The 26,771-nt window shown below is 41.5% G+C and overlaps 1 protein-coding gene across 1 annotated transcript in view; it reads left to right on the top strand.

The window, feature by feature from the left end:
- Positions 1-26,436, top strand: part of LOC124545054 (solute carrier family 15 member 4-like) — a 70,213-nt gene extending 43,777 nt beyond the window's left edge. Inside the window, exons 6-8 of the mRNA XM_047123842.1 lie at positions 9,488-9,569; positions 9,658-9,776; positions 23,436-26,436. Coding sequence (XP_046979798.1) covers positions 9,488-9,569; positions 9,658-9,776; positions 23,436-23,731 — 497 coding nt within the window. The 3' untranslated portion in view covers positions 23,732-26,436. The remainder of the gene's footprint in view (positions 1-9,487; positions 9,570-9,657; positions 9,777-23,435) is intronic.
- Positions 26,437-26,771: the final 335 nt, after the last annotated feature.

The raw sequence follows: 26,771 nt of genomic DNA, 5'->3' as shown, positions 1-26,771 counted from the left end.
TGTTCATGAGAGATTATTAACAACATAGTTTACTGAGTCTTGTACAAACAATTTTTATACACAATTTGCTGTGGAGTATTGTGTTTTGATACACATTGGTATTCAAAGAGCAGCATCATGATTTGAACAGAGTCAAAGTGTTTCTTTTCAGCACAGAATTAAAATGAACTAAAAATGGCGAATGTCAGAAATGAATCATGATTAGGTTGGCTACAAGGAAGACACATCTCATTGTTATTGAGGTGCAAGTTCGGTGAAACTGCTTTGGACCTATCATGGCTTGCAGTGGTTACAGGAAAGGAATTAAGAAATATTGATTCATCTACATCTATACTCTGCAAGCCACTGTGAAATGCATGGCAATGGGTATGTCCCACTGTACCATTTATTAGGATTTCTTCCCGCCACATTCATGGATGGATTGCTGGAAGAATGATTGTTTGATTGCCTATATGTGTGGTGTAATTATTGTAATCTTGTCCTCTTGATCCCTATGTGAGTGATATGTAGGGAGTTGTGGTATATTCCTAGAGTCATCATTGAAAGGTGGTTTTTGAAACTTTGTCAGCAAACTCTCTCAGGATAGTTTACATCTATTTTCAAGAGCCTCAGTTCAGTTTCTTCAGCATCTCTGTGGCACTCTGCCATGGGTCAAACAAACCTGTGGCCATTCGTGCTGCTCTCCTCTGTATATCTTCAATATTCTTTGTTAGTCCTATTTGGTATGGGTTCCCACAGTTGAGCAATATTCGAGAATGGGTCACATGAGTTATTTGTAAGCAGTTTCCTAAACTGAAGTCTACCATCTGCTTTACCCACAGCACAGTCTACATGATCACTCCATTTCATATCCCTACAGAGCCTTACACCCAGATATTTGTATGAGTTTGCTGATTCTGAATGTGACTCATTGCTACTATAGTCGTAGTTGAACCATTTTTCTTTTTGTGAAGTGCACAGTTGTACATTCCTGAACATTTAAAGCAAGTTGCCAATCTTTGCACTCCTTTGAAATATTATCAAGATCTGACTGAATATTTATGCAACTTCTTTTGGCCAATACTCACTGAATTTTGGTTTCCTTGCAAGGCCCGTATTAATTATTACTACCAAAAAATGAGTAAATATCTTCAGTTTTTTTCCATAAGCCACTTCCTCCAATCACTGTGGGCTCTTAACGTATTTTGACACTTTTGTGTGATTATTAGTGATCCAGCATATCATTTATCTTGGTTAGTGTTGATCTTATTATGTACATTTGCATAAACAGTAAGAGTCAGTTATTTGTATGGACTGTGAATCATAATAGTAACCCCATGATATAAAAAAAGTCACTTTTACAAGTATAGCATATCTGTTCATGAGAAATATATCAGCATGCGTACCATTTACATAATTTCTTAATTTTTTGATGCATACAGTGTTCCATACATAACTCTGTTCAGTATCTCCTTCTCCCTCTATCCCTGTACCACTCCCACTCCCTCTCCCACACCTCTTCCCCTGTCCTACTGCCCATCTGCATAAGATCTCCATCCTGCCATCTCCTGAATGTCTTCTATGTCACAAGATTAGTTCGATATTGAACAAAGAGCATTTAAAAGAGTGTACAAAATTAAATGCTTGTAATTTGGACTTAACAACACTGTGTAGGGAAGCAAGAAGGCAAATGACGATTAGCGGCAGAACATTAAAATAACATTGAGAATAGCCTTGAATATACTACTTGCATCTTTACCAAAGATAACAATTTCTGCTTCTTTACATACATGATGATGATGATGATAGATCATTTATATATGACAAAAACAAGAGCAGACACAAAACCAATGCCTGTGGTATAGCTGTAGTGCAACCTTGTAGTGGGATAGAATGAAAAACATTAACCAGCAAGACCTCTGGTGCCATAATATTTGAGCTTCTTTAGGAGAGTACCGTATTTACTCGAATCTAAGCCGCACCTGAAAAATGAGACTCGAAATCAAGCAAAAAAATTTTTCCCGAATCTAAGCCGCACCTGAAATTTGCGGCGGTTATTTCCGCCACCTGCCTGAGCTCCGGATGCTTCTGAGTGATTCCCCTGTTCTCTGCATTGCTCTGCAGGAAATTTGGTTTCCTGCACTGCGGACCCCCGCCCTTCGCGGTTATCGGGGGTTTGCCTCTTTGTTCACCACTCTGTCTGTAGCTCGCCAGTACCCCTTCAGACACCTTTAGAGGCAGTTGCTGCCAGGGTTGAGCTCTCGCCGGCTATTACTGTTTGCTCTGTTTACATTCCTCCGGATGGGGAGCTCCCCCGACATGTCTTGGCTGCACTGCTGGCTCAACTCCCGCCACCATTGCTGCTTCTGGGCGATTTCAATGCCCACAACCCTTTATGGGGTGGGGCTGTCTCTGATGACCGCGGTCGGGCCGTGGAGCATTTGTTGGCTCAGCTCGACCTTAGCCTCTTGAACACCAGTGCTCCCACGCATTTCAGTGTTGCCCATGGCTCGTTCTCGGCCATCGATCTCTCTCTTTGCAGCCCCGGACTTGTCCCATCCCTCCACTGGAGGGTGCACCCTGACCTGTGCGGTAGTGACCATTTTCCCATCTATTTGTCACTACCCCAGTGTCGTTCTTCTGGGCGCCTGCCCCCCTGGGCTCTCCACAGGGCAGACTGGCCGGCTTTTACTTCTGCTGCAGCCATTGAGTCTCCCCCACAGGGTGACATTGACGAGGTGGTCCGTGTTTTAACCACGTCCATCATTTCAGCGGCCGAGGCTGCCATCCCCCGATCTTCTGGCCTCCCTCGGAGGAAGGCTGTACCCTGGTGGTCGCCGGAGATTGCTGAGGCTATTCGCGACCGTCGGCGGGCTCTCCAGCGTCATAGGCGGCACCCGTCTCTCGAGACCCTCATCGCCTTTAAGAGGCTCCGTGCCTTGGCCCGTCGTCTTATTGCATGGCGTAAGCAGGAGTGCTGGGAGAGGTATGTCTCATCCTTGGGCTCCCATGTCTCCCCCTCACTCGTGTGGCCCCGGATCCGGCGGATTTATGGATACCAGACCCATATGGGTGTCCCTGGGCTCTCCTTGGACGGCGCTGTCTGCACGGACGCTGCCGCCATTGCTGAACGGCTTGCCGCGCACTTTGCTCAGAGCTCTGCGACTGCATCTTATCCCCCCGCCTTTCGCTCTCTAAAGGAGTGAGCCGAGCGGACGCCGTTCTCATTCCACATGCGTTGTTCTGAAACATACAATGCTCCTTTCAGCGAGAGGGAATTCCTCGCTGCCCTCCCCGATTGTCCTGATACAGCACCAGGCCCAGACTGCATCCACGCGCAGATGCTGAAGCATCTCTCCAGGGACTGCCAGAGACACATTCTCATGATATTTAATCGCATTTGGAGTGAAGGCGTGTTCCCGTCGCAATGGCGAGAGGGTGTTATTGTCCCCATCTTGAAGCCCGGTGCGGACCCACTGGCGGTGGACAGCTATCGTCCCATTACCCTCACCAACGTTTTGTGCAAATTGCTCGAACGTATGTTGGGGCGGCGTTTGTGTTGGGTCCTTGAGTCGCGCGGTCTCCTCGCTCCATCCCAGGGTGGCTTCCGTCGGGGCCGGTCTGCAGTGGACAATTTGGTGCGGCTGGAATCTGCTGTCCGTACGGCCTTTGCCCGACGTCAGCATCTCGTTGCTGTATTTTTCGATCTGCGGAAGGTGTATGACACCACATGGATGCATCACATCCTCGCCACGTTGCATGAGTGGGGTCTTCGTGGTCGGCTCCCGGCTTTCCTTCAAAGCTTTTTATTGCGCCGCTCTTTCCGGGTGCAAGTTGGTGCCACCTCTAGTTCATCTTATATACAGGAAAATGGGGTCCCGCAGGGCTCAGTGTTGAGCGTCTCCTTATTTCTAGTGGCCATTAATGGTCTGGCTGCAGCAGTGAGGTTGTCGGTGTCTCCTTCTTTGTATGCCGACGACTTCTGCATCTCATTTAGCTCCACGACTACGGGAGTCGCCGACCGCAGGCTGCAAGTCGCCGTTCACAAGGCAGCATCATGGGCTCTGACTCATGGTTTTCAGTTCTCTGCACCCAAGACTCGAGTTATGCACTTCTGCAGGTGTCGGACGGTCCACCCTCATCCTGAACTTTACCTCGACGGCCACCTGCTTGAAGTGGTGGACACTTGCCGCTTCTTGGGACTCGTGTTTGATGCCCGGCTCACATGGGTTCCTCATGTTACTCAGCTGAAGCAAAAATGCTGGCGGCACCTCAACGCCCTCCGCTGCCTTAGCCACACATCTTGGGGTGCAGATCGCTGCACGCTGCTGCGATTGTACAGAGCCCTTGTGCAGTCCCGGCTTGATTATGGGAGCCTGGCCTATGGGTCTGCGTCACCCTCAGTGTTGAAGTTGTTAGACCCCATACACCACTGTGGGGTTCGGCTTGCCACTGGCGCTTTTCGCACTAGCCCCGTGGATAGTCTATTGGTGGAGGCCGGGGTTCCCCCACTGCGGATTCGCCGCCATCGTCTGCTCGCCGACTATGCTGTCCACGTGCATTGCTCGCCAGGCCATCCCAATCGTCGCCTGCTTTTCCCTGCCATGGTCCTCCATCTGCCCGAACGGCGACCTGGGTCTGGGCTTTCCGTAGCTGTCCGCGTCCGGTCCCTACTGTCGGAACTGGGGTCATTCCCTCTTCTGCCTCCCTTCCAGGTCCGTGCACCTACACCTCCCTGGTGTTTGCCCCGGCCGTCCGTCCGTCTGGACTTGGCGCAGGGACCCAAGGACTCGGTTCCGCCTGTGGCCCTCTATCGCCGTTTTCTTGCGCTCCTTGCCTCATTTCCGGGCTGTGAGCCTGTCTACACTGATGGTTCCCTGGTTGATGGTCGCACTGCCTACGCTTTTGCTCATGCTGCCCATGTTGAGCAACGCTCCTTGCCGGCTGGCTGCAGTCTTTTTACTGCAGAGCTGGTGGCCATCTTACGCGCTCTTGAGCATATGCGTTTCTGCTCAGGTAGGTCCATCGTCATCTGCAGTGACTCCCTGAGCAGCCTTCAGGCCATCGACCGCTGCTATCCCTCTTCTCCTCTGGTGTCCTCTATTCAGGAGTCTGTTTCCGCCATTGCCCGTTCTGGTCGTTCGGTGGTCTTGGTTTGGACGCCAGGTCATGTTGGCATCCCGGGGAACGAACGTGTTGACAGGCTGGCCAAAGGGGCGATCGACGCCCCAGCTTTGGAGATCGGCCTCACAGCTCGCGATCAGCAACTGGTGTTGCGCCGTAAGGTGCTTGGGGTGTGGTCTGCTGAGTGGCGAGGCATGACGGCGCCTAATAAACTGCGGGCTGTCAAGGAGACGACCGATGTGTGGCGCTCCTCCCTGCGGTCTTCTCGCAGGGACTCTGTTATCCTGTGTCGGCTGCGCATCGGCCATACATACCTGACGCACGGCCATGTTTTGCGTCAGGAGGATCCTCCCCTGTGTCAGTGTGGGTCCCGGCTGACGGTCGCCCACATTTTATTGGAGTGTCCCCGACTGCGCACCCTCCGGCAGTCTTTTAATCTCCCGGGCACTTTGCCTTTGGTTTTAAGCGACAATGTCTCTGTGGCTGATGACGTTTTAAATTTTATCCGTGGTAGTCCTTTTTATTGTTCCATTTAGGGAGGTCCTGCTCCTTTCCCTTTGTGTGTCTCTTGTCCTCGCGTCTCTCGTATTTGGTTGCAGATTTTAGTGTGTAGTCGGTTGGTTGACTCTTTCCCTTTTTTTGTTGTCGTGGTCAGTCAACCAGTCTCCGGTCATCTTCTTTTGTTCTGTTTCCTTTTGTCTGGTGTCTTCATGTCTGTAGTGTTCGTTACCGCGTTTGTGTTCTTTTAGGGCCTGGGGGGGAGTCTCGTTCCCCTTGGGGTTTTACCTGTTTCGTGCATTTCTGTCTCGACTTTTTTTTAGAATGGGGGACTGATGACCTTAGCTGTTTAGTCCCCCTTAACCACCCCAACAACCACCACCACCACCTCTCCTCACCCCAGCCTCCTCCTTATCCCCACCCAGTCGCGACTCCCATCATGCCCTGGTGCTGTTGCTCGCAGTGTGGTTTCAGTTGCCTGAGATTGCAGTCGTGTGTGTGTGTGTGTGTGTGCGTATGTGTGTCTGTCATCTGTTGTTGACAAAGACCTTAATGGCCTAAAGCTATAATCGTGAGATTCTTTTTGTTGAGCCTATCTGCGACTCGGCATCTCTGCTGTATGGTGAGTAGCAACTTTTCTTTTCATTATATTTTACATTCCATCCTGGATTTTCCATTGTTGAATTCTTGCATGCACAATCTTTTGCAGTTGGAAGTTGGATCATGTGGTGCTTTTATACTAGAAATTCTGTGGAATGGGTGTATACTAGAAATTCTGTGGAATGGGTGCTGGGGAGGAAAGTAATCAGCCACACATCCTCCAGATTTACATCTGTTGTCTTGGTGTCTTAGGCAGTCACTGTGACTCAAAAGACTGCACTGCATTATGACATGTTTCAGTACCCAAATAATTTTACAAATGTTCCTTCAGTTGATACTTTATTGCAAACATTTCACTACATTACTCCTTTTCTTTATCGTTTATCAAAGAATTCAACTGTATGCAAATCTGGTTCAGTGTTGGAATAGTCCATTTCTCCTTCTGGAGTAGAATCATTGATTACTTACTCCAGGATACTGTAAACATCGAATTTCATCATCTCAGAATTGTAGCAGCGCATGAGCTGTGGACCAAAAGAACTAAGGTAGCCACTGAAAGTAACATGAGATCCAACAGAAGACAGCAGATTCAACATATGGTTGTGAACTAAAGATAGTCAGAATCCAATAACAAGATGATAGCAAAATGTTGACGTCTTTCCTTCTTCAGTCTAGATATTTCTGGATAGAGCGCATTAAGCACAATGGCAGCTATGAATTTTTATGCACAACACAAGCAAATTCAGGTATCGCCTACAGCCCTGTGTGCACTCTGGAGCAGGGAAAAAGAGATTATATGGCTCTTGCTGTTTTCAGTGAAGAAATGTGTGTTTCCCTTGACCAGAGGTTTTAGGTAACTTTCTACTCAATCTCTCACTATCCTGGTTCTGTTGACATATTTCCCCCTTTTACTGGATTCACGTAACTCCGTTTCTGAAGGCCACTGTATCTTTCTCATTTCGTTTACTTTTGATCTTATATGAAATTAGGAGTACATTCAGAGACTCACCGAGAGAGAGTATTTTTGTGTGGCAATAAGAGCCTTCAGGAGTAAAGTATGGATATTGTCTTTTAGACATATTGTCCCGAGCAGATGAGAGTTATGGTGGAAGTGATAAGAATACCATAGAAATTATAACTAACTTACCTGAAAGGTTAGTAATAAGAGGCTGAGGATTGCTTAGAAACTAATGGCTTTGTATTTCTATTTTAATATAGGAAAAAAAGTACGCAGAGCAAAATTATGATCTTCAGACAGACTGTTCACCTTTCAGTATAATCTCCACCCTTTTCATCTGTTTTTATCCTGCTTAAAAACAAGGTATTAATGCTGCATCATATATATGTGTGCCAGAACTAGTTTCTTTTAGTAGGCTAAACAGAAGAAGACTGAATGGACCATACTGTCCCAAAGTTGTATTACTTCAGCAGCGCTCTTATATTGCCATACAAAAGCATTAGAGTGTTGCATTACACACAGACATAAAGCTTACTCAGTTTATGTCTGGTGTTACAAAATATCAATGTCTTTATGTATCACACAGTTGACAATGGCATATGATCGGATGTTTGGTGCCCCATTGTATACTCAACTTTTGTTGGCTGTGACATTCATCCTGTGTTTTCCATACAATGATAAACTCACCTTCTTACTAAGCTGATACATCGTGTAGCATCCTATAAAACTCTTCAAACTTTTGTTAACAGGCATTGAGGTTTTACCTTCACCATTCAGACATTGTCACTGTCTGTTGTTTGGTATTCATGTCAATGTAAGCCATTTTCACAAACATTACAGTGCTGCCAGCTGTTGATTGAATACATTCATCTTTCCAAGGAAAATAGGTTATTTGCATGTTCCATGCAAATCTTGTATCTTCATCACTCATTTCTGTGCACAATAAAGCTGAGTGCTGGACAGTGTAAGATACTTCTCCTTTTAGTATTATATTCTTCAATGTTATTGTTGTTTTTGAACTGAGGTATACACAAAATTGCATAATTGGGTAAATGTACTTAACACAGTTGTGACATGTGTCCAACAGTTTAAAGAGCTGTATGCAAGAGGTTCTTGATTGGACACCACATATTGTTCTGATTACATACTTCTGTGTAATGAACATTTTTTTTTTTTTTTTTTTTTTTTTTTTTTTTTTTTTTTTTTTTTTTTTTTTTTTTTTTTCCAATTAAGAGTAGCCCAAAACGTGATGCCACAAGACATTAGTCCCTATACAAGGAAAAAGTAAATCAGCTGAGGTCTACTATTGTCCATAAAGGAAAATAGCAGAGCTTAGAATCATAAGATGATTGTAACACGTTTTCTGCTTTGGGGTCTTATCAACACTCAAGAACTTGGAATTTCTGTTGGATCTAATGACGCTTTCCCTCGTGAAGTATTTTTTGCAGTGTCATCACATCCTTTGTTATAATCAATGGCACATATTGTGTTTTATTTACATTCAGTGATAGTTGATGACAGCAACAATAGCTACCCCAGTATCAATCCCTGCTGTACAACTTGTGATTATTCCCCACTTTAAGGATTCTTTTTTATTATTTATATTGTCTGATTTCTTAATGTGGCACTCTGCATCTTTTAGTTAAGCAGGATGAAAAACATTTACCAGCAAGAGCCTTGACATTGTAATATTAGCTTTTCTAGGAGAATACCATAAACTACACAGTCAAATGCTTTTGATGACGTTGGAATAGAGACATGAAAGTCAAATTTGTTATATTACTACAATATTTTACATGATGTGAAATAAGAGGCAGTACTTTCTGACTACCTCTCACGGATAGGTGTTTATATAATATGATATATTGCGTGACAAATAAGTGTTTTATCATTAAATAATTTAAAGAGTGAAGACTTCCCGTCCCCTTCCCCCTCACCCTCCTCATCCCCCCCCCCCCCCCCCCCCCCAACACACACACAACCTATATGGTGATGTAAGTCATCATTCTTATGTGCCTTTCAATGACTCAGCACCTCAACTCTGGTCATTTGTTACCTTCATATCTTAAATTATTTACATTCCACCAGGACTTTTCATTACCATCTTTTATTATTAAAAACAAGCTATTGTCCCTGGAAACCTGAAATACTTTATTTCTATATGATTTTTCTGTTGCTTTTACTACTGTGTTCTGTTTTAACAGTTACTCGGCTGTCATTGCTTAAAGAAATACTAATGTAATGTTCATCTTTGAGTTTGAACGACATTAAAATTTTTACATAGCATATAATTAAGAAATGAAATCTCTCTCTGTGTTATTTAACCAGGTCTAGGAATGGGGTTCAGTTTTTCTGCAGCCGTAGCAGCAGGTGTCCTGGAATATTTTTCGCTGAAACGCTGGCAGCAGGGGTAAATACATTCAAAAAATATGTCGCTATATTTGATATGTCATTCATGCAAAATGTCTGGACAAATACACAAATTTCCTTATTTGCAGGCATGCCATTCAACAAGTTATACACAACACTACGTACAACGCAAGTGACATATCTTTGTTGTGGCAGATCCCACAGTACTGCCTAGTTGGCAGTGCTGAAGTCTTTGCAGGTGTTGCAGGTATGAGTACCTTTCACTTACATATTTATATTTGCTTTTTAGTATAAGAGGCATTTAGAAGACAGAAATACTGGTATGGAGAAAATTGCAGTTAAAATAGTTAGCAGATAAATTTTCGGGGATATTTAAAATCGTTTTGGGTCTGTGTTTGTATTTTTCATCATTAATCTTTAGATTGGTTGGCAGTTTTCTGTGTATGTTACAAATGAACTCTTTCATTTGAGTATACTTTTTACTCTTACATTATTTGTAACTTGTTTTAAAAATACTAATTGGGGTATTCATGTTTTATTTTCTTGTGTTGTTTCTACTAAAATGTGCTTCTGTTTGTCTAATTAATGAGCAAGATGGCACAGGGATAAGACGCTGGACTTGTATATTCAAGATAACTGCTCAAATCTACATTCGGCCATGCTGATTTGAGTTTTCAAACAATGGAAAATCCAGGATGGAATGTAACAATATTATGAATAGGAGAATTGCCACTCACCATGTAATGGAGATGCTGAGTCATAGATAGACACAACAAAAGACTCTCACAATTGTAGCTTTTGGCCGTTAGGCCTTTGTCAACAGTAGACAGATTGTCTATTGTTGACGAAGATCTTAACGGCCTAAAGCTATAACTTTGAGTCTCTTTGTTGTGCCTATCTGTGACTCAGCATCTACACTATATGGTGAGTAGCAACTTTCCTTCCCATAATACTGATTTGGGTTTTCTGTGATTTATATAAGTAATACAGGGAGAGTGCCGGGAATGTCAACTTCTTCATCTCAGAGTAACACTTTCACCCTTCATCCTCAATTATTTGTTAGTTGTATTTCAATCTCTGTCTTCCCCTGCAGTTTTTACCCTCTGAAGCTCCTCTAGTACCAGGGAAATTATTTCCTGATGTCTTTGTCCCATATTCTTGTCAGTGTTTTCCGTTTGTCACTTTCTTCTCCATATTCTACACCTTCCTAATCTTATCAGTCCACCTAATATTCAACATCCTTCTATAGCACCACATCCCAGATGCTTAGATTCCCTTCTTTGCAAGTTTTTCCATAGCCTATGATGCTCCACACATACATACTCAGAAATTTCTTCTTCAGATTAAGGCCAATATTTGATACTAGTAGACTTCTCTTTGCCAGGAGTGCCTTCTTTGCCTGTGTTAGTCTGCATTGTATGTCATCCTTGCTTGCTCCATCATGGGTTATTTTGCTTACAAGACAGCAAAAGTCTTCACCTACTTCGTGATCACCAAGTCTGATGTTATGTTTCTCGGTATTGTCATTTCTGCTACTTCTCATTACATTTGTCTTTTTCTGGTTTAGTTTCAATCCATATTCTTTACTCATTAGACAGTTTATTCCATACAATGTGTCCTTTATTACTTCTTTGCTTTCACTGACAATAGCAATGTCAGTGAATATTATTATCATTATATCCTTTCACCCCGAATTTTAATGCTAATCTCAAATCTTGCTTTTATTTCTTTGATGTATAAATTGAACTATAGGGGTGAAAGACTTTTTATCTGTCATACACCCTTTTTAATTGGAGCACTATGTTCTTGGTCTTGTATTCTTGTTGTTCCCTCTTAGTTCATATATATTATACATCTTTCCTTCTAGCTTACTCCAGTTTTTCTCAGAATTACATAGAAAATATGTACACATGAGACACAAACAGTATAAGCTATGTCCTCCAAACATTATTAGGATACTTCTAGTGAAAAATATGCATGCACAAGAGTTTTCATAATTATTCAAAATTATAACAAAAAACTTGTTATAACAAGAATAATAGGGATAAAAGTTCAAAACTACCATTTTCTTCAAGTAAAGGTTTGTCTGGAAAGTAATGTCACTAAGTCCATAAAAAGTAATTTACTGGTCAGAGGGATACAATGCATCAATAAATTTTTCCGGTGAGATTTCCAAGCATTATAGGCATCCTGGAAGGCTTGGGTTAAAATGGCATTTAGGACACACATAACAGCAGCTTTTACATTGTTGATAGTCTCAAACTGATGTCCCGTCAAGGATGTTGCGATTTGAGGAAATGAAAGAAAAAAAGTCTGCCAGAGTGAGGTCAGGAGTGTGGACAATGTGGGGCAGCATTGCCATATAGTTTTTGCACCGATAATCCTGTATCTAGAAGGCTGTGTGGCTGGGTGTGAAAGCATTGATAGAGTTTCCAGGAACTGGCAGAGTGTGATCTGATGTGGACATAAGACAGCATCGACAGTCTGTTGGTAGGTATAAACTCGTAGTGAATGATATCATTACCATGAAAAGATAGTGAGCATTGTATTTAATGTGGATCTGCTCATGCATGCCACCTTTGGAAGTGAAGAGTGGGAGGTGTGGCACTCAGAGCTCTGTCTCTTCTTCTCAGTGTTACATTTCAAAACCCATGACTTGTCCCCAGTTACAACATTGTCCAAGAAAGTAACATAATTTCTACACAATTCCAGAAGTTCATCACAGATAAGCATTCGCTTGGACTTCCACTCGTCAATCAAAATTTGATTGTTCGCCATTGTTCAGTTGAACAGTGCACCGCAGCTGGAACCAGACTATCAGAGGTTCGTGTAGGGACATCTTAATATGGCATTGGCCCAGTAGTAGATGTACTACCTCTATGAAGGTTACTTGCAACAGTGGCTGAAACATGACAACAGTGTCACATACCCTGAAAAGTTCTACTGAGGATGACAGTAGCCAGAAAAGTGTATGCTCACACTTGTATAGTCTGTTGTAATATTGTGGATGTTACAATCTGAGGACTCCAGGAGTCACAATAACCTTGTATTTTTAACTGATGTATTAAAAATACAGTGCTTTTCAAAAATGGAATAACATCATCTGTTGACATAACAAATAGCTTGATCTGCACTAACAGCAGAAAATTGATTAGAGGGAATCTGCAAGAAAAGACCATATTATTTAGTCAATTTACACATCTTGTAATACAGTAAAATCAATGTACAAGATGATAAATGCTTTGCTTTTTAAGTTTAAGGTAGTTGGTAATACTGAAAACAGTTAACTGGAATACCTTGAACCAGTAAAGAGGAAATCAACTGTCTCTGGTGTTATATTATTGAGGTTATAACTGATATAGTGCCGTATGAAAAAGTGTGTGTGTGTGTGTGTGTGTGTGTGTGTGTTGGGGGCATGCCTCCACATTTGTGAAAGAATTCAAGCTTGAAAGCAGATTTACAGTCTGAGGTTCTTGTTTATGGGCTTATTGACTGACTAATGCCTCCATGAAACACAGAATGTTCATCTTCGCTTGGTCCATTGCTTGAAATCACATAGATCGGCAAATTGCTTTTTTTATGGTAATGAAGACAAATTATGACCAAATGTGAGCTATGTTTTTTCACAGATGAGACAAAGACATAAATCAGCAGTTACATTTTAGATAAATTTGTCTATGGTTCAGCCAAAGTGTGAGTTTAGTGTGTATGAAGTTTTGAAATATTACAGAGCCACATTCCTTTTTCCAGAAAAAGTGAGTTTTCCAGCAGTCTAGACATGTTGCTGGTCATTGTTTTTTCAATTAATTGAAGATGAACATGGGCAGATTGTTCTCATATGGGACAGTTCATATTCCCATTTTAGCGTAGAAGTCTGATATGTCATTAGCATAGTACCCCTACTTTATTGCGAAGGTTAAGCCATCCTCACGCAGGATTTATGCTGTTTCAAGGTGCTAGCACAGTCTGTCTATCAAAACTGTACTGTTACAATGTGTAACTGTCGAGAGAGAGAGAAAGAGAGAAGGGCTGGGGGAGGGGGGGGGGGGGGGGGGGTCTAAAGTGCAAGTTCATTATAAATTATAAATGGATCAAGAGAATATATTGTGAAATCCATTGTGCGTGAAGTTTGATGTGTTGGTGGTGGTCAGTGAACACTATTTGATTAATTAAGGGTTGTAGAATGTCGGCCTTACATACCCTCTACCACACAAGATGTAAAATCCAGCTTCAAATGATGTTTATAATGAGAGTTAGGAACATGTAGGCTGCCATGAGAGTTACCCTGAAAGAGATCCCTGTTCTCAACTTGCAGGTGAGTGCATGGCAGAACAAACACCAGCATTCAACTGTGGGATTTTCAAGAATGTTATGTTTATTTACATCCTCTTCCATTTCCATAATATTGTCCTCAAGTACATCGCCCTTGTATAGACCCTCTATATATATGTAGATGAAGATGAAATGGGAGATATGATACTGCGTGAAAAGTTTGACAGAGCACTGAAAGACCTGAGTCTAAACAAGGCCCCCGGAGTAGCCAACATTCCATTGGAACTACTGACGGCCTTGGGAGAGCCAGTCCTGACAAAACTCTACCATCTGGTGAGCAAGATGTATGAAACAGGCGAAATACCCTCAGACTTCAAGAAGAATATAATAATTCCAATCCCAAAGAAAGCAGGTGTTGACAGATGTGAAAATTACCGAACTATCAGTTTAATAAGTCACAGCTGCAAAATACTAACAGGAATTCTTTACAGACGAATGGAAAAACTAGTAGAAGCCAACCTCGGGGAAGATCAGTTTGGATTCCGTAGAAACACTGGAACACGTGAGGCAATACTGACGTTATGACTTATCTTTGAAGAAAGATTAAGGAAAGGCAAACCTACGTTTCTAGCATTTGTAGACTTAGACAAAGCTTTTGACAATGTTGACTGGAATACTCTCTTTCAAATTCTAAAGGTGGCAGGGGTAAAATACAGGGAGCAAAAGGCTATTTGCAATTTGTACAGAAACCAGATGGCAGTTATAAGAGTCGAGGGACATGAAAGGGAAGCAGTGGTTGGGAAGGGAGTAAGACAGGGTTGTAGCCTCTCCCCGATGTTGTTCAATCTGTATATTGAGCAAGCAGTGAAGGAAACAAAAGAAAAATTCGGAGTAGGTATTAAAATTCATGGAGAAGAAATAAAAACTTTGAGGTTCGCCAATGACATTGTAATTCTGTCAGAGACAGCAAAGGACTTGGAAGAGCAGTTGAATGGAATGGACAGTGTCTTGAAAAGAGGATATAAAATGAACATCAACAAAAGCAAAACAAGGATAATGGAATGTAGTTTAATTAAGTCGGGTGATGCTGAGGGAATTAGATTAGGAAATGAGACACTTAAAGTAGTAAAGGAGTTTTGCTATTTGGGGAGCAAAATAACTGATGATGGTCGAAGTAGAAAGGATATAAAATGTAGACTGGCAATGGCAAGGAAAGCGTTTCTGAAGAAGAGAAATTTGTTAACATCGAGTATAGATTTAAGTGTCAGGAAGTCATTTCTGAAAGTATGGAGTGTAGCCATGAATGGAAGTGAAACATGGACGATAAATAGTTTGGACAAGAAGAGAATAGAAGCTTTCGAAATGTGGTGCTACAGAAGAATGCTGAAGATTAGATGGGTAGATCACATAACTAATGAGGAAGTATTGAATAGGATTGGGGAGAAGAGAAGTTTGTGGCACAACTTGACCAGAAGAAGGGATCGGTTGGTAGGACATGTTCTGAGGCATCAAGGGATCACCAATTTAGTATTGGAGGGCAGTGTGGAGGGTAAAAATCGTAGGGGGAGACCAAGAGATGAATACACTAAGCAGATTCAGAAGGATGTAGGTTGCAGTAGGTACTGGGAGATGAAAAAGTTTGCACAGGATAGAGCAGCATGGAGAGCTGCATCAAACCAGTCTCAGTACTGAAGACCACAACAACAACAACAACAACAACATGTTTATTTAAATGCACCTTCAGTGAGACAAATGTTTGAGAACATGGACCTTTTGGAGAGTAGATGTCTCTGACAGTAGTAGTTGTCAGTGGCAGAAATTGGGATATATTGGATCTCTTCAGTGGAATGGCATAATTTATGGACTTTGTTACCACATAGATACCAAGCTCTTGTTATTCTTTCTCCATTTCCTGTCTGAGACAGCAAACACTATCATAACTGTGTCAAATTGTTACAGAAGTATTATGTTCAGTTAGTTTCAGAATAGGTGCTGTAGATTATTCTCAGCAACTGAGTACTGAGAGCCCCATTGAAGCTACTCCTGCTGTGTCCATTTATGCAGTGAGCCAGTTTAGTGGTGGTCATTCCTGTGTAGGTTGCTGTGCAATGAGGACATGTCAGCTGGTAAACAACATGCAGGATTTCGCAAGTTACTCTACCTTTGGTGCAATTACATTTATAGATAAAAGGTTCTCCACTTACATTCAAATAGTGTATTGCATTGCAATGCATGGGGCAGTTCAAAATGAATATAGCCATTACAAATGTATCAGTAAGAATTACCAGTAATGTAAAAGAAATACACTCCTGGAAATGGAAAAAAGAACACATTGACACCGGTGTGTCAGACCCACCATACTTGCTCCGGACACTGCGAGAGGGCTGTACAACCAATGATTACACGCACGGCACAGCGGACACACCAGGAACCGCGGTGTTGGCCGTCGAATGGGGCTAGCTGCGCAGCATTTGTGCACCGCCGCCGTCAGTGTCAGCCAGTTTGCCGTGGCATACGGAGCTCCATCGCAGTCTTTAACACTGGTAGCATGCCGCGACAGCCTGGACGTGAACCGTATGTGCAGTTGACGGACTTTGAGTGAGGGCGTATAGTGGGCATGCGGGAGGCCGGGTCGATGTACCGCCGAATTGCTCAACACGTGGGGCGTGAAGTCTCCACAGTACATCGATGTTGTCGCCAGTGGTCGTGCACGTGCCCGTCGACCTGGGACCGGACCGCAGCGACGCACGGATGCACGCCAAGACCGTAGGATCCTACGCAGTGCCGTAGGGGACCGCACCGCCACTTCCCAGCAAATTAGGGACACTGTTGCTCCTGGGGTATCGGCGAGGACCATTCGCAACCGTCTCCATGAAGCTGGGCTACGGTCCCGCACACCGTTAGGCCGTCTTCCGCTCACGCCCCAACATCGTGCAGCCCGCCTCCAGTGGTGTTGCGACAGGCGTGAATGGAGGGACGAATGGAGACGTGTCGTCTTCAGCGATGAGAGTCGCTTCTGCCTTGGTGCCAATGATGGTCGTATGCGTGTTTGGCGCCGTGCAGGTGAGCGCCACAATCAGGACTGCATACGACCGAGGCACACAGGGCCAACACCCGGCATCATGGTGTGGGGAGCGATCTCCTACACTGGCCGTACACCACTGGTGATCGTCGAGGGGACACTGAATAGTGCACGGTACATCCAAACCGTCATCGAACCCATCGTTCTACCATTCCTAGACCGGCAAGGGAACTTGCTGTTCCAACAGGACAATGCACGTCCGCATGTATCCCGTGCCACCCAACGTGCTCTGGAAGGTGTAAGTCAACTACCCTGGCCAGCAAGATCTCCGGATCTGTCCCCCATTGAGCATGTTTGGGACTGGATGAATCGTCGTCTCACGCGGTCTGCATGTCCAGCACGAACGCTGGTCCAACTGAGGTGCCAGGTGGAAATGGCATGGCAAGCCGTTCCACAGGACTACATCCAGCATCTCTACGATCGTCTCCATGGGAGAATAGCAGCCTGCATTGCTGCGAAAGGTGGATATACACTGTACTAGTGCCGACATTGTGCATGCTCTGTTGCCTGTGTCTATGTGCCTGTAGTTCTGTCAGTGTGATCATGTGATGTATCTGACGCCAGGAATGTGTCAATAAAGTTTCCCCTTCCTGGGACAATGAATTCACGGTGTTCTTATTTCAATTTCCAGGAGTGTATATACTTTTTATGTGCTTTATAGATATTTTATAAGACTCCTGTCAATCATGGACAACTAAGTGATAATCCATTTTACACCATAGATTCAGAAGTGTATGTCAAGTTAGGAATGCAAACGAATTACAGATGCGTTCTTCGACTTCTAGAATTGTTTTTGGTAAAGGAAGCTCATACAAAGGTTCTTTAACACAACCCCTTAAAAAGAAATCCGTGGATGTCAGATCTGGAGATCTAGAGGACCAAAATCTGAACACAGCTTCACCATATCCAGTATGACTGACACAATGGTTGGGAAAATGTCAATTTAAAAAATTCCTTACCCAGTGTGGGCATATCACGTTTTATTGATAGATAGAGGTACTGCATTCATGCAAAGGTTTCCCTGGACTGTGTCCAAACAAAAGGCAAATCCTTTCAATGTTGTATGGCAAGACACATTTGGGAATAATGTTGGCATTTGGAAGACAGTGACTGTATCGCTGATGAAATCATCTTTGCTCTGTGATACAGAACAATAGCTGTTAGATTTAAACAAGCAGTATGTATTGCATCCTTAGTCTAAGGGTAACGTCTTGATTAGTAATAAAAACGTTCTCAGTCACAGGTTTCAAACTCATTAACACTCAAATTTTGATTAATAATCAGCATTGGCAGCCGAAAACTTCTGGCATAAGAAGTCACCCTCATTTTGCCAACAGTGGAGGAGAGACTGAGATTCAGGGCACTGTCATCTCTTGTTGAGGGGAATGGGGGAGGGGGGAACTGCCCTAAAGGCAGAAGAATCATTAATGGTCAATGGCATGTGGATGCAGAAGGCAATGGAAACCTCTGGATTAAAGACACATAATGTGTTGTGACAAAGCTAGCTGGGATATTTTTACTTCCCCTCTTGTTCTGCCATCTGCCTCCTTAAGATTCTTTTTTTCATGTGTGACTAATTACCATTAACATACATGAGTATAATCTGCATTTTCATAAAAGAGAGAGGGTGGCCCACATTTTTAAAGAATATACCACCAGATCTAATTTCGTGCTTAGTTTTATGTATGCAATTGGTTTTCTAATTTATTTCGACTATTCCTAGTTAGTATCTTTTGTTATAGAGTGAAATCAGTAATTGTTTCGTAACTTAAATTCTATTGTTGACAGATAGATATTCAGCGATCACAGGTTCTGCAGACCAGGTGCTGCTTCCACAAACTGCCTCCATTCCTTCCTGTTTTGGGCCAGGTTCATCCAGGTGTCTTCATTTCCAAGGACTGCTAGGTCCTTCGCTATGTCGTCCATCCAGCACTGCCTTGGTCGTCCAGTGGGGAGTTTGGTGTTTGGTTCCCCCGCTAGTGCCATCTTCGCCTGTCTTCCATCTGGCATACAGGCTACATGGCCCACCCATTGGATTCTTTTGCTCTTTATCTTCTGTAGGATAGTTGGTTGTCGCATCAGAAGGCAGATTTCCTCGTTTTTCCTCCTCCTCCATTCTCCGTTATCTGAAACTGGATCCCATATTTTCCTCATTACTCTTCTTTCAAATATTAATAGTTTTTCCCTTTCTCGCTTAGTCATGCTCCATATTTCTGAACCATACATTGCTGCTTCCCTCCCCTCCCCCCCTCCCCCCCTCCCCCCCTCCCCCCCTTTGATGTCTGCTTGTGTCTGTCTATGTGCGGATGGATATGTGTGTGTATGCGAGTGTATACCTGTCCTTTTTCCCCCCTAAGGTAAGTCTTTCCGCTCCCGGGATTGGAATGACTCCTTACCCTCTCCCTTAAAACCCACATCCTTTCGTCTTTCCCTCTCCTTCCCTCTTTCCTGATGAAGTAACCGTTGGTTGTGAAAGCTTGAATTTTGTGTGCATGTTTGTGTATCTATCAACCTGCCAGCGCTTTCGTTTGGTAAGTCACATCTTCTTTTGTGTGTGTGTGTGTGTGTGTGTGTGTGTGTGTGTGTGTGTGTGTGTGTGTGTGTGTGTGTGTATCATTTAAACAAATAATTTGGCCTAATTCTTGTAGTAGAAGAAACTGCTAAAATAACCAATTTTTTGATGTATTCAGTTAATTCAATGAGTTAAGTTTTAATTGTAATTTTTGTAAACATTGAACAATGTGTATTTTCAGTACCTATTATTGTGAGGATACATAAAGGTCCAGTTTTTGGGCCCGAGACAATCAGTCCACGGCCGAGTTTCAGACAAGAAACCTGTGTTGGTTAGAACGACAACAGTGCATCAACTTAACCATGAAATAAGTGTAACAAGAATAGGTCGTGTGTTAAAACAATTTATTTGAAAGACTGTGAACTGTGTGGTTAGGTTGTTACTGCTTGTAGATGTTCAGCAGTAAACTGTTGTAGCAGTATGTGGACATTTGCCAGCAAACTATTAATGAGGCTTATCGAAAGGTAAACAATTGTGCACTGGACATATAACTGTGTATTATTGGAGGGTTGTGAACAGTGAAAGTAAAGAACTGTGAAACGCAACTGTGCACCTGTAGTCAGTGTTGAAACTACAAACCCCATTTTTCAGCCAGTGTAGCAACGTAGTACGTCAAGACCGAGGACAATCAACAAAGAAATAAAGCAGGCGAATGTCACAGTGCATCCACAGGACATGTGGCTTGTAATTGAGAAAGTGTCATGATGATCTTTCCATTGGCAAAAGATTCTGGAATAGTCCCCCATTCTGATCTCCGGGAGGTGACTGCCAAGGGGAGGTGACCATGAGAAAAAGATTGAATAACCAATGATAATGTTTTATGACTCGGGACGTGGAATGGCTGAAGCTTGAACATGGTAGGGAAGCTAGAAGATCTGAAAAGGGAAATTCAAAGGCTCAATCTAGATATAGAAGCGATCAGTGAAGTGAAATGGAAAGAAGACAAGGATTTCTAGTTAGAGGAACGTAGGATAATATCAACAACAGCAGAAAATTGTATAATGGGAGTAGGATTCATTATGAGTAGGAAGGTAGGGCAGAGAGTGTGTTATTGTGAATAATTCAGTGATATTGTATCGGAATTGACCGCAAACCAACACCAACAACGATAGTTCATAAATACGTGCTGACGTCGCAAGCTGAAGATGAAGAGATAGAGAAAGCATACGAGGATATTGAAAGGGTAAACGGTACATAAAAGGATATGAAATTCTAAGAGCAATTGGGAACTGGAATGCAGTTGTAGGAGGAGGAGTGGAAGAAATGGTTACAGGAAAATATGGACTTGGGACAGAGAATGAGAGAGTTCTGTAATAAATTTCAGCTAGTAATAGCAAAGACTCTGTTCAAGAATCACAAGAGGAGGTGATACATGGGAAGATTTCAGTTAGATTGCATCAAGATCAGACAGATTTTGAAATCAGGTACTGGATTGTAAGGCATACCCAGGAGCAGATATTGGCTCAACTCACAATGTAGTAGTGATGAAGAGAAGGCTGAAGTTTAAGAGATTAGTCAGGAAGAATCAATATGCAAAGAAGTGGCATACAGAAGTACTAAGGAATGATGAGATACGCATGAAGTTTTCTTAGGCTATAGAAACAGCAATAGGGAATAGCTCAGTAGGCAATACAGTTGAAGAGAAATGGACATCTCTAAATAGGGCAATCACAGAAGTTGGAAAGAAAAACGTAGGTACAAGAAAGGTAACAGAAGTAATACTTCAGTTGATAGATGAAGGGAGGAAGCACAAAAATGTTCAGGGAAATTCATGAATACAGACGTGCAAGTTGCTAAGGAATGAAATATATTGGAAGTGCAGGGAAACCAAGTCAAAATGACTGCATGAAAAATGTGAAGAAATCAAAAAAGAAATTATTGTCAGAAGGACTGACTCAGCATATAGATAGGTCAAAACAACTTTTGGTGAAATTAAAAGCTAAGGTGCAATGGGAATTCCTCTATTAAATGCAGAGGAGAGAGTGGATAGGTGGAAAGAGTACATTGAAGGTCCCTATGAAGGGAAAAATGTGTCTCCTGTGATAGAAGAAGAAACAGAAGTCAATTTAAAAGAGATAGGGGATCCAGTATTAGAATCAGAATTTAAGAGAGCTTTGGAGGACTTAAGATCAAATAAGGCAGAAGGGATAGACAACATTCCATTATAATTTCTAATATCATTGAGGGAAGTGCCAACAAAATGACTATCCACATTGGTGTGTAGAGCATATGAGCCTGGTGGCATACCATCTGACTTTTGGAAAAATATCATCCACACAGTTCCGAAGTCTGCAGGAGCTGAGAAGTGTGATAATTATTGCACAATCATCTTAACAGCTCGTGCATCCAAGTTGCTGACAAGAATAATATACAGTAGAATGGAAAACAAAATTGAGGATGTGTTAGATAACAATCAGTTTGGGTTTAGGAAAGGTAAAGGCAACAGAGAAGCAATTCTGACATTGCAGTTGATAACGGAAGCAAGACTAAAGAAAACTCAAGACATGTTCATAGGATTTGTCGACCTGAAAAAAGCGTTTGGCAAGGTAAAATGGTGCAAGATGTTCGAAATTTTGAGAAAAATAGGTCTAAGCTACAGGGAGAGGCGGTTAATATACAATATCTACAAGAGCCAAGATGGATAATAAGAGTGGACGACCAAGAACTAAGAGCTGAGATTAAAAAGTATATCAGTGATGTGATTTGCTGATGACATTGCTGCCCTGAGAGAAAGTGAAGAAGAATTACATGATCTGCTGAATGGAATGAACAATCTAATGAGTGCAGAATATGGATTGAGAGTAAATTGAAGAAAAATGAAAGTAATGAGAAGCAGCAGAAATGGTAACCGCAAGAAACTTAACATCAGGATTGGTGGTTATGAAGTAGACGAAGTTGAGAAATTCTACTGCCTAGGCAGCAAAATAACCAATGATGGGTGAAGCAAGGCGGACATCAAAAGCAGACTAGCACAGGCAAAAAGGGCAAGAGGAGTCTTCTGGTATCAAACATAGGCCTTACTTTGCGGAATAAATATCTGAGAATATACGTTTGGAGCACAGCATTGTATGGTAGTTGACTGTAGGAAAACTGAAACAGAGGAGAATCAAAGCATTTGAGATATGGTGCTACAGATGAAATTTGAAAATTAGGTGGGCTGATCAGGTAAGGAATGAGGAGGTTCTGTGCAGAATCATGGAGGAAAGGAGTATGTGGAAAACGGTGAAAAGGAGAAGGGAATGACTTCCATGATACTAGAGGGAGCTGTGGAGAGCAGACACTATAGAGGATGACAGGGATTGGACTACATCCAGCAAATTATTGAGGACGTAGAATGAGATTTTCACTCTTCAGCAGAGTGTGCGCTGATATGAAACTTCTTGGCAGATTAAAACTGTGGACAGGACCGAGACTCGAACTCAGGACCTTTGTCTTACACAGGCAAGTGCTCTACCATCTGAGCTACCCAACCATGACTCAGGACCTGTCCTCACAGCTTCAGTTCTGCCAGTACCTCATCTCCTATCTTTCGATTGAAGATGTAGGTTGCAAGTGGTACTCTGAGATGAAGAGGTTGGCACAGGAGAGGAGTTCGGGGGCCGCATCAAACCAGTCAGAAGGCTGATGACCCCTCCTCTCCCCCCCCCCCCCCCAAAAAAAAAAAGCCTTAATATGAAGGAATTCACACTTTTTCACTTACGCTGTACATGCTTCTGCTTCAACTTCAGAATCACAGCACTTGCACAGTGGTCAAAAGTGTGAATTTTCTTTTAAATTCTCTGCAACTCGTTGATGTACCACTATGCATTAAATAGTTATAGCTGTTTGTAATCACTATACTCATTTTGAATTGCCCTTTGTTTCAAATAAAATATGTTCATTTCACCTGCCTCATAGCCCCATAATATGTAGTTAATGCTTTCCAAGTTTCTCCGTTTTATCATAAAATAAAAGTAACTGATATTATAATGATTCATTAGGTCTCGAGTTCGCCTATTCAGCAGCTCCACGGCCACTGCAAGGTGTTGCCATGGGCTTGTTCTCTGCAACGGAGGGAGTGAATTCTCTCCTGGGAACAGCTCTCATCTCAGCTCTCTCTCCAGTCTGGATCCGCCAGGATGCACAACATTTCCAAGGCCACCTCGATTATTACTTCTTCCTGTTGGCTGGTATCCAGGGTGTGGCATTAACTGCATATGTGGTGTGGCTTATAGTTAGATCCAGACACAGTTCTGATTCTGGCAGCGGAAGCTCAATTTACAGTCCACCACCTTAAGTGTCGTGAACGGAAGACTTGTTCAGAGTATAGAGTACAGTACACTTGCTGCATTTCTAATGTACTCCTATGGAGTAATAAAAAGTTGAACAATCCTGCTGTGGACCACATTCATGCTGCTTTGAAGCCATTCGTCAGAATATGAAGCTTTTATTGGAGCATTTAATTGCTAAAAAATCAGATAATCTTGCACAAATCTCAAGGAATACATGGGTATAAAGACTGTTAATAGCAATAAACTGTTATCTGCAACATAGTCACATAAAGTCTAAAAACCATATTTTACAATACTTAAGCCACAAAAATAATAAAAGCTTTTGTCTGGTCTCAGAATGATCTCTCAGTCTGACAGAGAATGACAAACTTTCCTTGAGAAGGGCTATGCAATAAGTTTACCATAAACTTTCGTTTATTAATCAAAATTTCATGTTTTTGTGGGCTCTTTGATGGTTAATTTATTGCAATGTATAAATTGTTAAAGATAAAAATGAAGTGTTTGTATTGAAATGTACCTAAGAAAATTATTCTTTATGCTTTATGCTGGACAGTTTTATTTCTCCAATAATGAATGTTTTGTTGTAATGCACATTCCTTGTCTCTTAATTATGTATGTTATCTCTCTTTGAAACTTGATCTTAAAAAGAATTTAGAAGCAAGATTTTGCTCCCCTTCTGTGATGTAGGCTTCTGCTGCTGCTATAGAAATATCTTACCACATTTTCTGTAATAATTTGTTTAATTTTATAGACATTCTTGTATATTTGTGAATAATTAAGACTGATATATCCGTGTCAGTGTTTTAGGACCAATATTTTACTTTGACATACACCTGGTCTTATTTGGTGCTCGTCAAAGATTTTTTTAATGCATTAGAAACAGTTTTGATTGTTGACATCCCAGTTGCTTGAGCCAACAGTAAATTTAAGTCTCGAAATTCCACACCACATTTTTTAATACATGCAGAAAAGTATCCAGTAATGGGCAGACAGAATGTAATTCAAATTGTCAAACCATAAGTGACATTGTGTGTACTACATTCCTCTTCAAACATCAAACTCTCAAAAGTCAACATATATAAATCACAGATATATGCATGATAACATTTGAAAATTGAAATTTATCCAATTAACTGTGTGGAAAAGATTTGGGTGATTTTTGACTGAGTTGAAAGGTCAGTAAGTAAACCAGGTGCCATTTAAGATGTGAATCGTAGAGATTCTTAGAAAAGAGTAGGTAATGAGAAGGAATCCCCACAAAGCAGTAGGTTGCTATAAATTTAGAAGTTCAGAATGTGTTCTACAGATAGATAAGTCACGTAAAGCTGCTTAGCCTATTTTGTGAGTAGTAATTATTCAGTATCCCGAGTGAAGTCTTGCAGATGTAACAAGTATTTGATTGGCAATTTGATCTTATTGCAGAGTAATATTGCTTTTAAGTTTATTTGGTTAAATATGATGAAACACTGAAATTTAATTATGTAACTTAGTGCAAACAATAGAAGAGATGATAACAGCTTTCAGCGAATGAAGCACACTTATTTCTAGCATGTGTAGATTAAGTTGTAAGTCTTACTTAACAGCTCCTGGTTGTGCAATCTAAAACTAAGTTATTCTTATTAACTGATTTGCCCTAAAATCAAATAATTATCTAATTTATCTTGGTGTATGTGGTGCACTGGTGTTGAATAAAGTTTAGGTTCTCACATTTTTATGAACTTTTGCTGTTGTAATAACTTGTGAAATGCATTATTCATAAGACTTTCTGCCTTCTAATGCTATCTCTTATATGTTGACTGCTCATTTCTTATATCCTGTGACTTTGGCTGTTTGCTATTCAGATGGGTGTATGGGGAAATAATATCCTATTTTAGTGCATTCGGTTATTGCAAAAAAATAGTAGTAAAAGAAAATGAAGTGTTAACAAACCAGGGAAAGTTTATTTTTCCTATAAAAAGTGGTAGTTGAGCATTTATTAGGTAAAGAAAGAACAAATGCTGAAACCTTAATACTCAATCAATTACTCCTGTTGTGCTGTCAATCCTTGTTTGTTACTGCATGTTGACCCTTGATCTGACGTGAGTGGATATTATACATTGTGAGACTCATTTATCCCCTTTAAACGGAGGAAAATGTTTCTCATGACTACTGTTACTTTTGCTATGTGCTAAGAGACAAATCTTAGCTATTGTTATTTTGTTAAATATAATACCTTGTTTCACAGTTGGTATTGATATTTAAAGTATGTGTCTTTATAGGAATTACAAAATGTTTTCACAGGCTTTATTATTTCCTTTGAATCTTTCTTTTATTGTTGGTGATGTGGAATTTTAACCTGAGAGACCTAATTGTTAATCCATACATCAATTTATGCTTAAATTTTCTTGAAGTTTATGGACTGAACTTTCATGCAACTCATCTTGAGCTTCTGTTGAAATAGAGCTAGTGTAGAGTAGCTCATGACTGTGATAAAACTAGTCGTTATTGTGCCATGGTAAAATAAGGCTTCTATACTGTACAATGAAATGAGTTCTTTTTGTGATTGAACTTACTGAATATTGTATGTTTTATAATGAGAAACCTCCACTGTTCTGTATTGAAATGCACCTTTGTAACTTTTTTTACTTTATTTTCATTATCATGTAAGTTACATAAAACAGATATTGTTTTTCTGCCTGTATTGACAGTGGCATCAAATAAATTTTGAGAAAGCTCCTTGCTTGTTAAAATTTGTGTAATTTCATTGAATGTTATGCCTGTCTTTTTAACATTATGATTGAATATTTAAATAATGATACACAAGATACTTGTGAAATGCATTATTCATAAGACTTTCTGCCTTCTAATGCTATCTCTTATATGTTGACTGCTCATTTCTTATATCCTGTGACTTTGGCATGGAAGAAATGGCACTCAACCAAAAGTGATAAGGACTACCTGGAGTTCAAACAGCAAAGATCTTCTACAGCAAAACTCATTAGATCAGTAAAAAGACTATTTGAAAAGAACCAACTTACACAAATGGATAAAGATTTTAAGAGAAAC

This window comes from Schistocerca americana, chromosome 8 (genome assembly GCF_021461395.2).
Source record: "Schistocerca americana isolate TAMUIC-IGC-003095 chromosome 8, iqSchAmer2.1, whole genome shotgun sequence".
Classification (NCBI taxonomy): domain Eukaryota; kingdom Metazoa; phylum Arthropoda; class Insecta; order Orthoptera; family Acrididae; genus Schistocerca; species Schistocerca americana.
Note: the sequence above shows the minus strand (reverse complement) of the source record. Positions and strands in the feature narration are given on the sequence as shown.